This window comes from Castor canadensis, chromosome 16, assembly GCF_047511655.1.
Source record: "Castor canadensis chromosome 16, mCasCan1.hap1v2, whole genome shotgun sequence".
Taxonomy (NCBI): Eukaryota; Metazoa; Chordata; class Mammalia; order Rodentia; family Castoridae; genus Castor; species Castor canadensis.
The window spans coordinates 45788343-45802272 of NC_133401.1; the positions used below are offsets into that span (position 1 = coordinate 45788343).

General features: G+C 39.5%; 1 protein-coding gene across 6 annotated transcripts in view; it reads right to left on the reverse strand.

The window, feature by feature from the left end:
* Mcc (MCC regulator of WNT signaling pathway) overlaps nucleotides 1-13930 on the reverse strand; it is a 437017-nt gene that overhangs the window by 340931 nt on the left and 82156 nt on the right. For all 6 annotated transcript variants that reach the window (XM_074058872.1, XM_074058874.1, XM_074058871.1 and 3 more), the window contains one exon: nucleotides 4792-5039. In XM_074058872.1, coding sequence (XP_073914973.1) covers nucleotides 4792-5039 — 248 coding nt within the window. The remainder of the gene's footprint in view (nucleotides 1-4791; nucleotides 5040-13930) is intronic.

Sequence of the window (13930 nt, forward strand, 5' to 3'; positions counted from 1 at the left end):
TTGAAATTTATGTTCACAGTATTTCTCAGCTCTTGTTATAGACTATATTTTCTGCACCAAGCAGTGGTATCTCACGTTTTGCTAACTGTAGTTTAAACCATATTGCTGGGGCTGAAGGTGTAGCTCAGTGGTAGAGTGCTTGCCTGGCGTGTGCAAGGCCCTGGGTTTGATCTCCACCACAAAAAATAAAAGTGAAAAGAAACCCTACTTCTTGTTTAATCTGTCATATGTTATGTTTCCTCAATTAAATCATGAGTTCTCTGGCGTCTGGAACACTGTCCTTCTGTGTTTCCCTATAAGAGCATTGTCACAGAGCATTGCCATTTCTTCACTCATTCAACAAATAGGCACTGAGCATGTCCCACAGCCAGAAACTGTTGAGGGCAGGGGTGTTGGTGTAAAAAAAGACAAAGAAAGTCATTACTCCTTCAGTGGAACTTTTAATGTACTGGGGGAGACATATAAGTGTGTGCTTATAAGTGCGTAAGCCCATTGCAATAATATACAAGAGGATGTCAGATAAGGAGAAGCAGTGTACCACAATGAGAGCACATGAAGGAGTGAATGAGAGGAGGCTACTTTAGCTTGGGAAGACCTTTCTAAAGATAAATCTGAATAACAGGGAAAAGTCAACAAGGCAATATGAAGGTTGCTTAGAAGATGGTTCTAAGCCAGAGGAGGGAGCCTGAACAAAGGTCAGGAGGCTGGGTGAGTTTGCTAACATGGAGGGACAGCAGCAGGAAGGCTGCTGTGGCTGCGACATACACAGTGAGTGAGGGAATCACTATGAGGTCCACATTGAATGTTGGGGATGGCCGAGGCTTCAGTAAGGCATGGGGACATCATTTTGGGTGCTATGGAGTTGTGACCATTTTAGATTCAGGAATGACCTGAGCAGGTTTTTATAACTTTATAAGACCACTCTGACTGCAGGCTAGAGAATGAGATGCTGGTGTCAAGGTGAGAAGCAAGAGGCCAGTTACAGGCTATTTTAGTAGGCAAGGCAAGATGTGACAGTAATTTGAACAGGGGTGATGACAGGGGAACAGAGGAAGTGGTCAGAGTCTGATCTCATTGGCAAAAGAGACAAAGGGGATTGACAGCTTGAGCAATCAGGTAGACTGTGACAGTTCCTGGATACAGTGAATTTACAGATGGGGAGAACCTCAAGAGGAATGGGTCTCAAACATTGTATGCACATATGAATAAAAGAAATAAAAAAAAAGAGGAATGGGTCTGGAAGGAAGGGTGCAGAGGGAATCAAGTTCTCTTCAGTGATATTAAATATGGGAGATGTACAAATAGCCAGGAATATGTGTCAATTTTACCTAATTCTGCAGTCCCTGGGAAATAATTTGGAAATAGTTCAAGGAAAGAGGAGAGGGGGCTAAATCAATGAAAAATGGAAGCTACAATGGCAGGCAGGAGCTTTCAAAGATCTTGAAAGAATAAAATGGAGCCAGAATGAGAACTGGTCCACTGGGTCAAAGGCTGAAGATCTAGATATGGCCAGAAGAGGAATCACTGGATGTCACAAGAGCAGGGTCAGTAGAATGGTGATGACTGAAGATGTGGTAGAAGTGGGTTGAAGGAAGAATGAGGGGTCAGCACTGATAGACACTCAACATAAGCAAACACTTTAAAGAGTTTACCAGGGAGGAGGAATAGAGAAATGGAGCAGGAGTTAGGGAAGCATGCACACCTCCTATGTACCCAAAGATGGGATATGCTGGAATTGATCTAAATAAAGTCATGACATAGGAAAGGGAGGGGCTAACTGAACAAAATCTTTGTTTAATTATTGTCAATCTTGTTTTCCAACACATGAATGGTAACTGTGACAGTCTGCAGGACTGAAAACTGGGAGGTAATATAATAATCTTAGTTTAACACATTGCTATAGTTTGGACATGGTTTGAGTGTCCTCAAAGGCTTTATGTGCTGTAATGTCATCTCCATGGTGAGGCACTGAGAGGTGAGAAACTCAATCTGACTATGATGTTCAGAGGTGGGGCTTTGAGAGGATTTGAGACAAGTTCATCATGGTAGAGCAATGAATCCTAATGGTTTTATAGGAACAGAAACCAGAAGAGATACATGTCTCTTGCCATGTGATGTCCTTGTCCTACAGGACTCTACCAGCAAGAAGTTCATTACCAAATGTGGGCCCTTGAACCTCCAAAACTGTGAGCTAAATAAAACCTCTTTTCTTTATAAAGCTACCCTGCCTTGGATACTTCATTATAGTAATGCAAAATGAGCTAAAACATATGCTTAGTATATGCCAGCCATTTTATGTGTTTGTATATGTATATTAACTCTTCCATTCCTTCCTATAACAAGAATTAGCCCCATTTTATGCTTGAGGAAACTGAGACACTGAGAAATGTAATTTGTCCAGTGTCACATTGGCAATAAGTGACAAAGAAGTCACACTTAATCAGACTCTGGAGCATTAACCACCAGGATGAACTAGTAAGAGGTTTCATAGATGCCAGCATTTTCCTGGGTTCAGAGCATGCATATGGCTTGTCTCTTCTCAGTTCTTTCTCAATGGCACATCCAAGGATGATAGAGAATTGGTTTTCAACCCTTCCTCTGTTGGGCCACTCTTATGAGATGGTCACACCAATTCAATGTGAGCAGTGACTCATTCAAAGTGTTTATAAACATGTATTTTACATTAAAATACATGTCTGAAGTCTGGGGGAGTGGCTCAAATGGTAGAGCACCTGCCTAGCAAGTGTGAGGCCCTGGGTTCAAACCCTAGTATTGACAAAAAGAAGAAGAAATACATGCCTGACAGTTAAACAGTATAGTTTTTCCACAAAGTAGATGATACACATTTATACACTATTTTAAAGTCTGTGTAGAATTCAGGTAAGGGATGTTCCACAGATGACTTAACCTTTCAAATACACATATGTGTGTGCTTATGTATTCCCCTCATCCCTTCATTTAATAAACATTTATGGTGTGTGTCTTTTATGTTATACAGCCATTAGAAATCATGCTTTGAATATTATAGAACAGTATGAAGAAAATGAAAAAGGGAGCTGGAGGCATGGCTTAAGTGGTAAAGCACTCGCCTAGCAGGTGTAAAGCCCTGAGTTCAAATCCCAGCATCACCAAAAGAAAAGAAAATGTAAAGGAAAAATTGTAAGATACAAAACCATGCAAACTCAGCTACACGGGAGCCAGAAATGTGAGGGTCACAGTTCAAGGCTAGTCTGCACAAAAAGTTAGTGAGACCCCCATCTCAACCAGTTGTGCAGGAGACATAGATAGGAGGACTGCAGTCCAATACCAGTTCCAGGCAAAAAGTGTAAGACTCTAATCTAAATCATAGCTAAAGCAAAGGGCATCTGCCTAGCAAGTGTGAGGCTGAGTTCAAATCCCAGTGCTGTCAAAAAAACACCACAACAACAATAACCCCCATTCCAAAAATATCGCATGTAGAAAGTATGTAAAGAAATCCTTAAAAAAGAACAGGGTGTAGTTCACAACAGAGCATATGCTTAGCATGCATGAAGCCCTGGGTTCAATCCTCAGCAAAAGAAAGAAAGGAAAGGAAAGAGGGAGGGAAGAAAAGAAGGAAGGAAGGAAGGAAGGAAGGAAGGGAAGGAGGGAGGGAAGAAAGAAAGGAAGAAGGAAGGGAAGGAGGGAGGAAGGAAGGAAGGAAGGAAAAAGTTACTGAAAAACCAAGTAAATCACATGTATATACATAAATAAAAGAGAGAGAGACAGAGACAATTAAGAATGATTTCTTTTTTTTCTGCTTTCCTCTCCCCCATCGTTTTTCTATAATGAACATATATTACTCAAAAAAAGTTATCTCGAAATTAAATATTTCTCTCTATTCTGCTAAGACAACATGCATTTCCACACCCATCATTTTCTGCTTATGTGGAATCCATCAAGGTAGTAAGGCCCAGGGCAGGTGTGGACATTTTTATTATTTCAATTACTCAGTAATACTCCTCCAGATGATCCCACTGTCAGGAACTGGCTCGGGATGGGTATAGACATGTGCCGGGGGCACTACACAATTACTCATGCTAATTAGTGTGCACATCTAAATGATGGACAGCTAAACTGGAGCTTACCTTCTTGCCACATATCTACCTAGCAGAGAAAGAGAACCAGGATTCGTTTTCAAGGGGAAAAATCCCTGAAGTACAGGGAAAATTCTGGTATTTTTCTCTGTCCCTCTGTTCATGCTACTCTTTAAAAGATGCTTCTTTTTCTTTCTATTGTGGAAAATTCCAAACAGACTAAGAAAAAAATCAAAAATATGTGCAAGAAACCCCATGTTCTTGTCACCCAGCTTCAATAATTATCAACATTAAGAACTTTTTTCTAACTGCATATCAGAAAAAAAACAGTGACATTATGAACAGAAAAACTATCTTTATAGGAAAAAAAACTTTGACATAAATTAAAAAAGAAATGGCTTTTAACAACCTCTGCATTAAGCCAAGAAGTTTCCAATTGGTTTCTAAAGCCTGCTACTAACATTACCCCCTTTCCTAGTCATTTGCCCAATCTCTGCAATAGCTATATAAATGCAGTATTAAGTTTGGAAAAGGGAAGAAGTAAAATAAAACCAGACTGTGTGAAGCCATTGGACAGAACACAGAAAAACCCAGCAGGTACCCAGGGGAAGGTGAGGTCAGGAGGGCAGCCCCAGGACAGACGAGCCAGCAGGGGCTGGGGGCGCCATTCTCACTTACAGAGATGTAAAAGATGGGCTAGTTGGGCACGATGCCACTGCCACCTGATTGTACCTACCTAAGCTGTTGTCACTGCTCGTGGGCCAGGAAGCAATTCTGCCTCTCAGCTTTCTCTTTGGACAGGAGTTGTCTGACTTCACAGAAAGGTCCGTTTCTTCCTTCCTAATTTCCCGCCCGAGCTGCATACGACACCGTGTGAAATCCTGAAAGGAAATCTTCCCGCTTTCATCTGCGCCCAGTTGGCTCATGATCTCAGCCACAGACCCTTCCATATTCAGCTGGCGACAGACCATCAACAAGTCATTTCTACAGAAGTGGAAGAACAAAAGAAAATGTGTCAGGAAAGACATTTGAGCTGGAGAAAAAACCCAAAATAATTCCTTAAACATATTCGCAAATAGTAGACCTATTTTCAACTTTCTCACTGCTCCCAGAAAAGTGGTAGTATACTGAAAACAAACTCTGTTTCATTTGGGGTATTCTAGACAAAAACTCCATTATTATTTAGAAGGGTGAGGCAACTTTTAATCCACGTTCTCATTTCCTTCCTGTCTCCACATCCTTCTGTCTTAAATTGAAGAGTTTAACAATTCTTTCTTTACACCTGTAGAATGTAGCACTATAAGCTCTCTGTGAGATAAAGTTTCAGGACATAGAAAAGACATTATTTCTACTCTTGGCAGAATTCAAGATCCAGTCAAGTTGTAAAAGAACCACAAAGACTTTAACAAGCTTGATTTGCAGCCTTCTGGAAAACAACTAATTTTAGTATTTCTTTAAAATGTTATTTCATTTTGATTTTCATGATCAGTGTCTCATCTGTGTCTGGTTTTTCCTGATTTTCTCTGGTTGTTTCCTACCTTCCCATCAGTCATTAGTAAGCCCTAAGACTTAGAACGAGGTCAGAATCTCAAATGTCTTCCAGGACCAGTTGTAATATAAATGTGAGGAGAGGGGGTTAAGACAGGGGTTAGGGAGGTCGTTGACTGGATTAGAAAAGTGTAACTAGCCCACAGTCTCAAATTTAAAACAGAAAAAGAATTAAAAAGGAATAGCAAGAGCAACAACACTGAACATTTATCTGGAGGGCATCAGTTTGATGGTTGATGTATTTTTTTTGTTCTTTTCTTTCTACCTAAACTCCCGTGGGAAACATTTTGTTCAGACTGCTTCAACTATAAGTTATAGTAAAGGTCAAATGTTACAGAATTTAAGAGTTGAAGAAACATTAGAAACTAGTCCATGTTCACAAAGAAAGTGAATTTATACTCCCACCTCAACATACCACTGAAGTCCAATCACCTTGAGGAGGACATGACCAACCTGACATTTGCTAAAACATAGCCAGCAAATGGAAAGGAAGACTGCCTCTTCTCTCCCAGACATCCTTCACAAATCCCATCTCTTGGTCAATGTTACCATGACCTCCCCAAGCTCCCTAAGCTCACAGAATTGTGGGCATTTTTAATATCCCTCTACCTCACTCATAATTCCCCCCTGTCTCTCTCCTGTTCTTCAACTTCCTGTGTCTAGCTATCATCAAATTTCGGTTGATCTTGTCCTTGAGATAATGAAAGTTTAAGACACACCATCTTAAATTGATTATCTCAAGCTGACATGGCTTCAGGAAGTACAACTTTACAGAGGGCCATTTGGCCTGTGTTTTCCTACCTGCAGCAAGCCATAAAGTGCCTTTTTGGTGGGATATCCTTCACATACCAAGATTGGAAAATAACCTTAATCACCAGACACTGGTAACTGGGGTTGCAGTGAACCTGAGTAACAAAGTCTGTGAAGTCACCCTTCCCTTCTCCTGGCTTCTACACCACCCCCTTTGTGTCAGTAACATCCATAGAGTTAACTACCCTCATCCAGATACCCATATGCCCTGTCATTCCTTCACAATGTATTGTTCTTTGTCTAACACATATGTGAGCATCATGCTTTGGTCATCCCCATGTACATATAAAATTCATAAAACTTTCTTGTTTCTCTCTTGTTAATCAGAGAAATCAACTTAACTATATTAAGTTGATTTCTTAGATCAGCCACAGAGCCCACACTGAACTAAAGCAGGGGGTAGAGGGTAGCTCTCTCTCCTCTACAAAACTTTTATACTTACTCTTTACTGTGTTTTTCCATAAGTATAACAGTCCCTAAAACTTTCCTAATTTAAATAGGCCTCCCCACTTTCATGTTTCATTAGGTATGTTTATATGCAGCTTCATCTTTTATTTTGTTTTGTTTGTATGTGCTTGTCCTTATGTATGTTATAAATATGTTGCTGTGTATATATGCACATATAATATATGTTTGTAAGGCAGATGGATGCATAGATAAATAACTAATCTACTCATGGAAAGAAGTATATTATTAGTCTGAACTTATCCTCTATTAATGGTAGTGTGATACATCTTTACCCTTGCTTTGGCCTCAGAGCTCAGGACACTTACAGTAGGTGTGCCCTTCCTATTGCTTTAACTTCAGACTTAACATCTGACTTGCTTGTCCCTGGTATGTTAGTGGACTATGTCTGTATGGCTGGGTGTGCCCTGTTCTGCTTCTACCATCTATGAAAAGAACACACAGTGTTCTTCTATTACCCCTCTAGACAGGGTCCCAAAATAAGCCACCCCAGCTGACCTGCACACTCATAACCTGGGAAGAATCACTCCAGGTGACAATAAAATGTGTTGCTCAAGAAGAAGTTCTTGCTGTTTTCTCTATCTAAATCTAGCTACTCTGCTGAGGTTTTGTGGTTGTTCTCCAGAAATAGCTATACTGAAATATGTTTTTTTAAGGTTTGCATATGTTTTATCTTTTTTGCCTTTCCCTATTTGCAATCTGCTTGATATTCAGTTAGATTTACCCAGGATTTAGGGATGGTCAGGATTGCTAAAGAAGGAATGCAGACAGAAAGAAAAGGTCAAGATTTTATTTTGGCTACAAGGTAGCCAGTATTCTTATTTTCTCAAATAAGAACTTCTGTTTTAGATTTTTAGACAATAATTTAAAAATTAAGCTTGGAGAGAAATAAAAAGATTTTCTAAATTCCAGGGGTTCACATAGTAAGATGTTAATTCTAATACTCTAAACGATATGAATGTGATGTTTTTCATCTTATTTTTGCCTGTCTGTATTTCCAACTTTCTGTAATACACCATGCTACTTTCATCAAATGGCTATACCATTCCAGACTTTGAAAATGAGAATACTAATAGTATCTATCTCACAGGGTCGTTCTGAAGATGGATGAGATGATGCACGTAAAGCATTTAACATAGCTGCCGACACATATTAAGTGCTCAACACATAGTCAGCACTAGTATGATTATTTTATAATTATTGATTTATAATTATTGAGCATCTTTCCCAGTGCCCTGGTTTTATGATTAGGTCTTTCATAATGAAGCACAAACCACTCAGGGAGAAAGAAGGCTGATTGAACTGAGCTGAGCACCCTCCTTCCCGAGTGGCACATGTCCTCCTTGAGGCCCTCCCTTCCTCCCCCATGGCAACACTTACTGGCCACCCCGGTAAGTTCAGTCTTGGGAAACTCCATTCAATAAACAAACAGCACAGAAGAAGGATTTGTGTTCTAGAAATGCCAATGGAATGTGTAACACTAAATTTGTATGGGAAAAAAACAGGACACTGAGAGGCTATATGAAAGATTAAAACAAATGCATTGCATTCTGTTTAATGAAGTCAGATTATAATGTCTGAATAGGAATACCAGACTTTAGAAACTTAAATTCATTCAATAAAGAGATAGAAAACTGACAGTAACAACGAACAAGCCTGCAGGGCAGTACTCCTGCTCCTATGAAGGCTGAGACAGTCACAGAGGTAACTAACATGAGGCAGGGCCAGGAATCTACACAGCGTCATGTCAGTCTGATTCCACAGCACTAGTCCATCCAACCTACCATCCAGTGCCTTGGATGTCAGAACACAGGCAGTTTGTGTTTTCAAAGGTCATCAACTAACAATGCTTTTGTATTAAACCAGAAAGATGAAGCTCATCTCCATATGTGTTATTCTTTTATGTTAAACATGGATGAAGATATTAAGTTACATTTTGCTATGAATGTGATGAAAAATAATGCTATAGGAGAGACTATAAGTCCAAAAGCTTTCCTTTGCATTGAGTTATGACTGGAGAACTTAGATCACAGCCACTGTGCTTAGCTGTTAAAAATGGCCTTCGATGAATTATAACCTCTGTGACCATGTCCCTTTGCTACTTTCATCAATATGGGGACGCTACTTCCCTGCCCTTGAATCTGGGCTGGGCATACGATGGACATAGCACTCCAGGATTCTGAACACCTGGGCTTCAAGACACCTTGGAGTTCAATCTTTCCCGCTCCAGGCAGAAGTAGGTCCACAGGACTGCCATGCTTTCTTCCTTCTCATGATACTGAGTACCTGTACCAGGCATTCAGTGATTACATACAGTTTTGTGATGATGTTTGGAATGTTGTGCCAAACTTTCTTCTCTCTGTTTTTAGAAAAATTGTTTTCACATATTCAAGCTTCCTCTTCCCAACCTGACCACACAGTCCTAGAAGCCAGTGTTGGTCCTGCATCAATATCTTTTGAAGTGTGTGGAACAAACTACCACATCACCTTGTACTCAGTAGACCTCCAACACATTTGTTTTGCACTGATGCATAAACTCTTAGAAATTAAAAATGATTACTCTTTTAGAGGCAGTCCCACTCTAATATCGTCTCACATATACCAATTTGTATTTTCTTGTAGAAGTCAGCACATGGGATGCTCAGTGAGGATGAATGACCAATGCACCCCATTAAAAAAAACTAACATCCCGTAGCCTTTGTGATAGAACAGGGCAACAGTTTCCTGGACAAGAAAAGTTTCTCAGAGGGAGAGCTGTGAAGCTGGATCATCTAAAACTAAGTGGTACACAGTGGGGAATGATTTCAGTGGCAACAGCATCATCACATGAGGCGGCTACTTTTACAACGAAAACAATAAACCTTTGTATATTATACTCGGTGGCTTCATGAGAAGGACACGTGACAGATGCATTGTTAGGTGATTTTGTCATTGTGTGAACATCATAGAGTGAACTTGCACCAACCAAGACAGCTATGACATCACTAAGTGATATGACCCTATGGGACCATAATGGTCTATGTGTCCATTGTTGACTGAAACATCATGCAGTACATGCTGGTACTTCAGAAAATACACAATGGAGACAAATTACATGCAATCCTTCTACCCAGCAAAGACCAGAGTGGACATTTTGGTAACTGCCATACAAATTTGGTGAACATTCCTTCCTCTAAGTCATCATTGCTCTAAGTTCTTGAAAAGGCGTTTCATAGCTAGTCATGTTTATACACAAGTATCTTTAGAGGTTATCACCATGGCATAAGAAAGGAATCACCTCCAGTTTACAGTAGAGGAACTGGCCACATTGGGCCATACAGTATTTAGTTCTGTGGAGAACACCAATTACCAGGCACTGAAATTAAAAAGTGTGACCCAAGAGCGATGTCTGTATCTCACAATGGCATGGTTTCACAATGCACAGCTATTACTTTCTGTATATGAAAGTCTGTTTTCTCTTGGCTATTCTTCCTCCTTTTACTTCTCAAGAAATTGAGTCGGAAGTAAAAATTCAATGAAGCTATTTATCATTCAAGGAAATTTACAGCCTAACAGCCAGGAAAAATAATGTGGAAGATAGGCTTTGACCTCTCAGGCTTAGGAAAAAGAAAAATGCTCTTCTTTCCCACCGTGATAGGAAATTCCAAACACAGTTGGAATGAAGACTCTGCAAAGGCTGTTGTTATGTTGAGCAACAGGTTCCATGTGCCCTACTAACAGAGACCTTTGGTAGGCCAGAGACTCATCCTCGTGATAGAACTACAAAAAAATGTCTATAGCAATTGTGAGGCCCTGAGTTCAAATGTCTCACAAAAAAACAAAGGTCTAAAAGCTTATTTTGATCCTAACTGCTTAAATTGAGTTACATAAAAATGTGATTGAGAAGACTCTAATTTCAGTTCCACAGATTTTCAAAGTGTGAAGAAATAAATAGGTTATCTAAAGCAGGTTTCCTGTAGTCCCTGCACACAGATATAGGAACAAGTGCATTTGCCTTTAATCATTGCTTCTTAGTAAAATAAGGGGACACTCAAACCAAAGAAGGACATAAACAAACAAACAAACAAACCCAGGACTGGAGAAGAGTTATGAAAGATAGGATATTTCAACAAATTTCAGAAAGAAAGAATAGAGATGGGAGTATGTTGACAGATGACACAGTATCTAAAAATTCACACACAGAATATGCAACAAGGGGTAGGGCACATTGGCTCACACACCTATAATCCCAGCTATTTGGAGGCATCCTAGGAGAACTATGGTCCAAGGCTGGACCAGGCAAAAGTGAGACCCTATCCAAAAAAATAACCAAAAGCAAAAAGGACTGGGGGAACAGCTCAAGTGGTACAGCATGCCTGCCTAGCAAGTGTGAGGCCCTGAGTTCAACGCCTGGTACTGCCAAAAAACCACCCAAAAAACAACAACAACAAAAAAAATCCAGGGAATGAAACAGTGAGGGTTCTGGGTTTACAATACGCCAGTGTGATGGATAGTGAGGATGAGAAATGAGGCCCAAGAGAGCAGGGCTGTCCTTCCTTTTCACCGCATGGAATAAAGAGATACTGTTAAAGGTTGGTAAGTCAGGATGTAGCGATATAAGCATGGTATTTGATGCTATATAAAAAATGATTCTGGCCAGGCGCCAGTGGCTCACACCTGTAATCCTAGCTACTCAGGAGGCAGAGATCAGGAGGATTTTGGTTCAAAGCCAGCCCAGGGAAATAGTGGGAGAGACCCTATCTTTTTATTTATTTATTTTTTGACCCTATCTTGAAAATACCCAATACAAAAAAACAGGATGGCAGAATGGCTCAAGGGGTAGCAAGCATGAAGCCCCGAGTTCAAATCTCAGTACAACAAAGAAATAAATAAAAAATGATTCAGGAAAACTAGAAGCTCTGATGGCAAACAAAACAAAACAAACAAACAACAAAACGGCCTCTAAAGTATGGGAGTGGGGCATGGGGGTGGGGGCATAGGTTTGTGTTTTTTACAAACTTTTTTGTTCCATGTGTTTTAACCATGTGCATGAATTCTTTGATACAAGTAATGCCTTCAAATTAAAGCCAAACCAAACCACATAGGTCAATGGTATAATCTGAGATACAACAGACAAAAGATTAGTATTTAGATACATAAAGAATTCCTACAGTGCAATAAGGAAATAAATGAACGAAAGATATGAATGGTCAATGAAGAGAAAAGAAAATGTAAATGGTTAGTAAAGATGTGGAAAGATTTTCAAACTCACAAGCTTAATGAAAGGCAAATTAAAACAAACAAACAAATCAGATACCACTTCAGTACCTACAACATTGCCAAAAATGGTAGCCTGACAGCATCAAGTGCTGGTGAGGAAGCAGAGGTGTGCACCTGCTGCTGGTGGAGGAAAAGCTGGAACCACTTCTTTACAGAGGACTTTGGCAACCCCTAAGAAAAACAGGGTTAAGCCAGAATGGAACTTTCAAGGGCTGGAGGCATGGCTGGAGTGCCTTGCCTAGAAAGCATGAGGCCCCGAGTTCAAATCCCAGTACCACCAAAAAAAAAAAAAGTAAATAAAACAGAAATGCAACTTTTAGTTACATGTGCTAAAGAAACTTATGCATGGGCAGAGGAGACAAACACAGTGTAAAAGCAAAGCACTGGAAACAGCTTAATCATAGTATGAATAATCACGTAGTTAGTTAGTATATATTGGATGCTTACTGTGTGCCAGCTCCTGCTCGATGTATATTAATTAAATTAGTCCTCACAACCACCCTATGTGGTTTCGGAACAGAGGAGCTAAGTAACTAGTCAGATGCCTGCTGACAGAGAATATATGCAGAAACTGATGTCAGATCAGGCAATGAAATATAGCAGAACAGGTTTTTTTAAAGAAATATATCTGTAATATGTCACCATAAATCTCCAAAATGGTCGTGAGTAAACACATTGAACTGAAGAACTATGTGAACAATGTGAGAGCATTTATCTAAACGCACAATGAACACAAAACGCACTGTTCATTGCACATGGCTTTACACAAAGGCAAGTAAAGAAAACAAGGCCAGGAAGCATAAACAGCTTATGCCAAGTGGTGAAAGACGGACAGGAATTTGCCTGAGGAAAGATACAAAAGGGAGTAACATGTCTTTGTAATGTCTTATTAAAAATTATGGGAAAATATGACATGATGTTAACATCTCTTCAACCTGGGTAATGATACATAAATGCTCATTATATTGTCTGCAATTTTCAATATTAAAAAAGTTTTTTTTTGATAATTTACTATGTATCCCAGGCTGGCCTTAAACTCTTCATCCTTCTGCCTCAGTCTCCTGAGTACTGGGTTACACACCCAGCTAAATATTTAAAATATTGCTTTTATTTGGGACTGAGATTGAGAGGATCACAGTTCAAATCCAGCCTGGGTAAAAAAGTTTGAGAGACCCCCATCTCAAAAGAGAAAAGCTGATGTGGAGGCATGAGTCTGTCCTCCTGGCACTGGCAAGAAGTACAAAATAGGATGATTGTGGTCCAAACTGCCAGGCAAAACGTGAGACCCTATCTCCAAAATAACCGGAGCAAAAAGGGCTGGGGGCATGGTTCAAGTGGTAGAGCACCTGTTTAGCAAGTGCTAAGCCCTGAGTTTAAATCCCGGAACTGTATATATCTTTTATATAATAAAGATATATATATATGTATTTACATATATATGTATATGTGTGTATATATATATATATATATATACATACATATATACATATATATACATATATACATATATATACACACACACATATATCTTAATTAAAAAAAAACCTAACATCTAAAAATCTAGCTCAAACACAACAGATTTGGTCTGAGGCCATGATGGAAGGGGAAAACACTTAAAATGAATGCTGTCATACAGGACATGTCTCTTGGAGTTAATCAAATTAGATGATCCAAAAATGTCATTTTAGAATTTTGTCTCATCCTTATACACTACAGAGCATCCAATTATTTTCCTGGTGTGATTTTCTAGAAGTGGAATTGCTCATTGTGAAATGGTCTAATCTCTCAACACA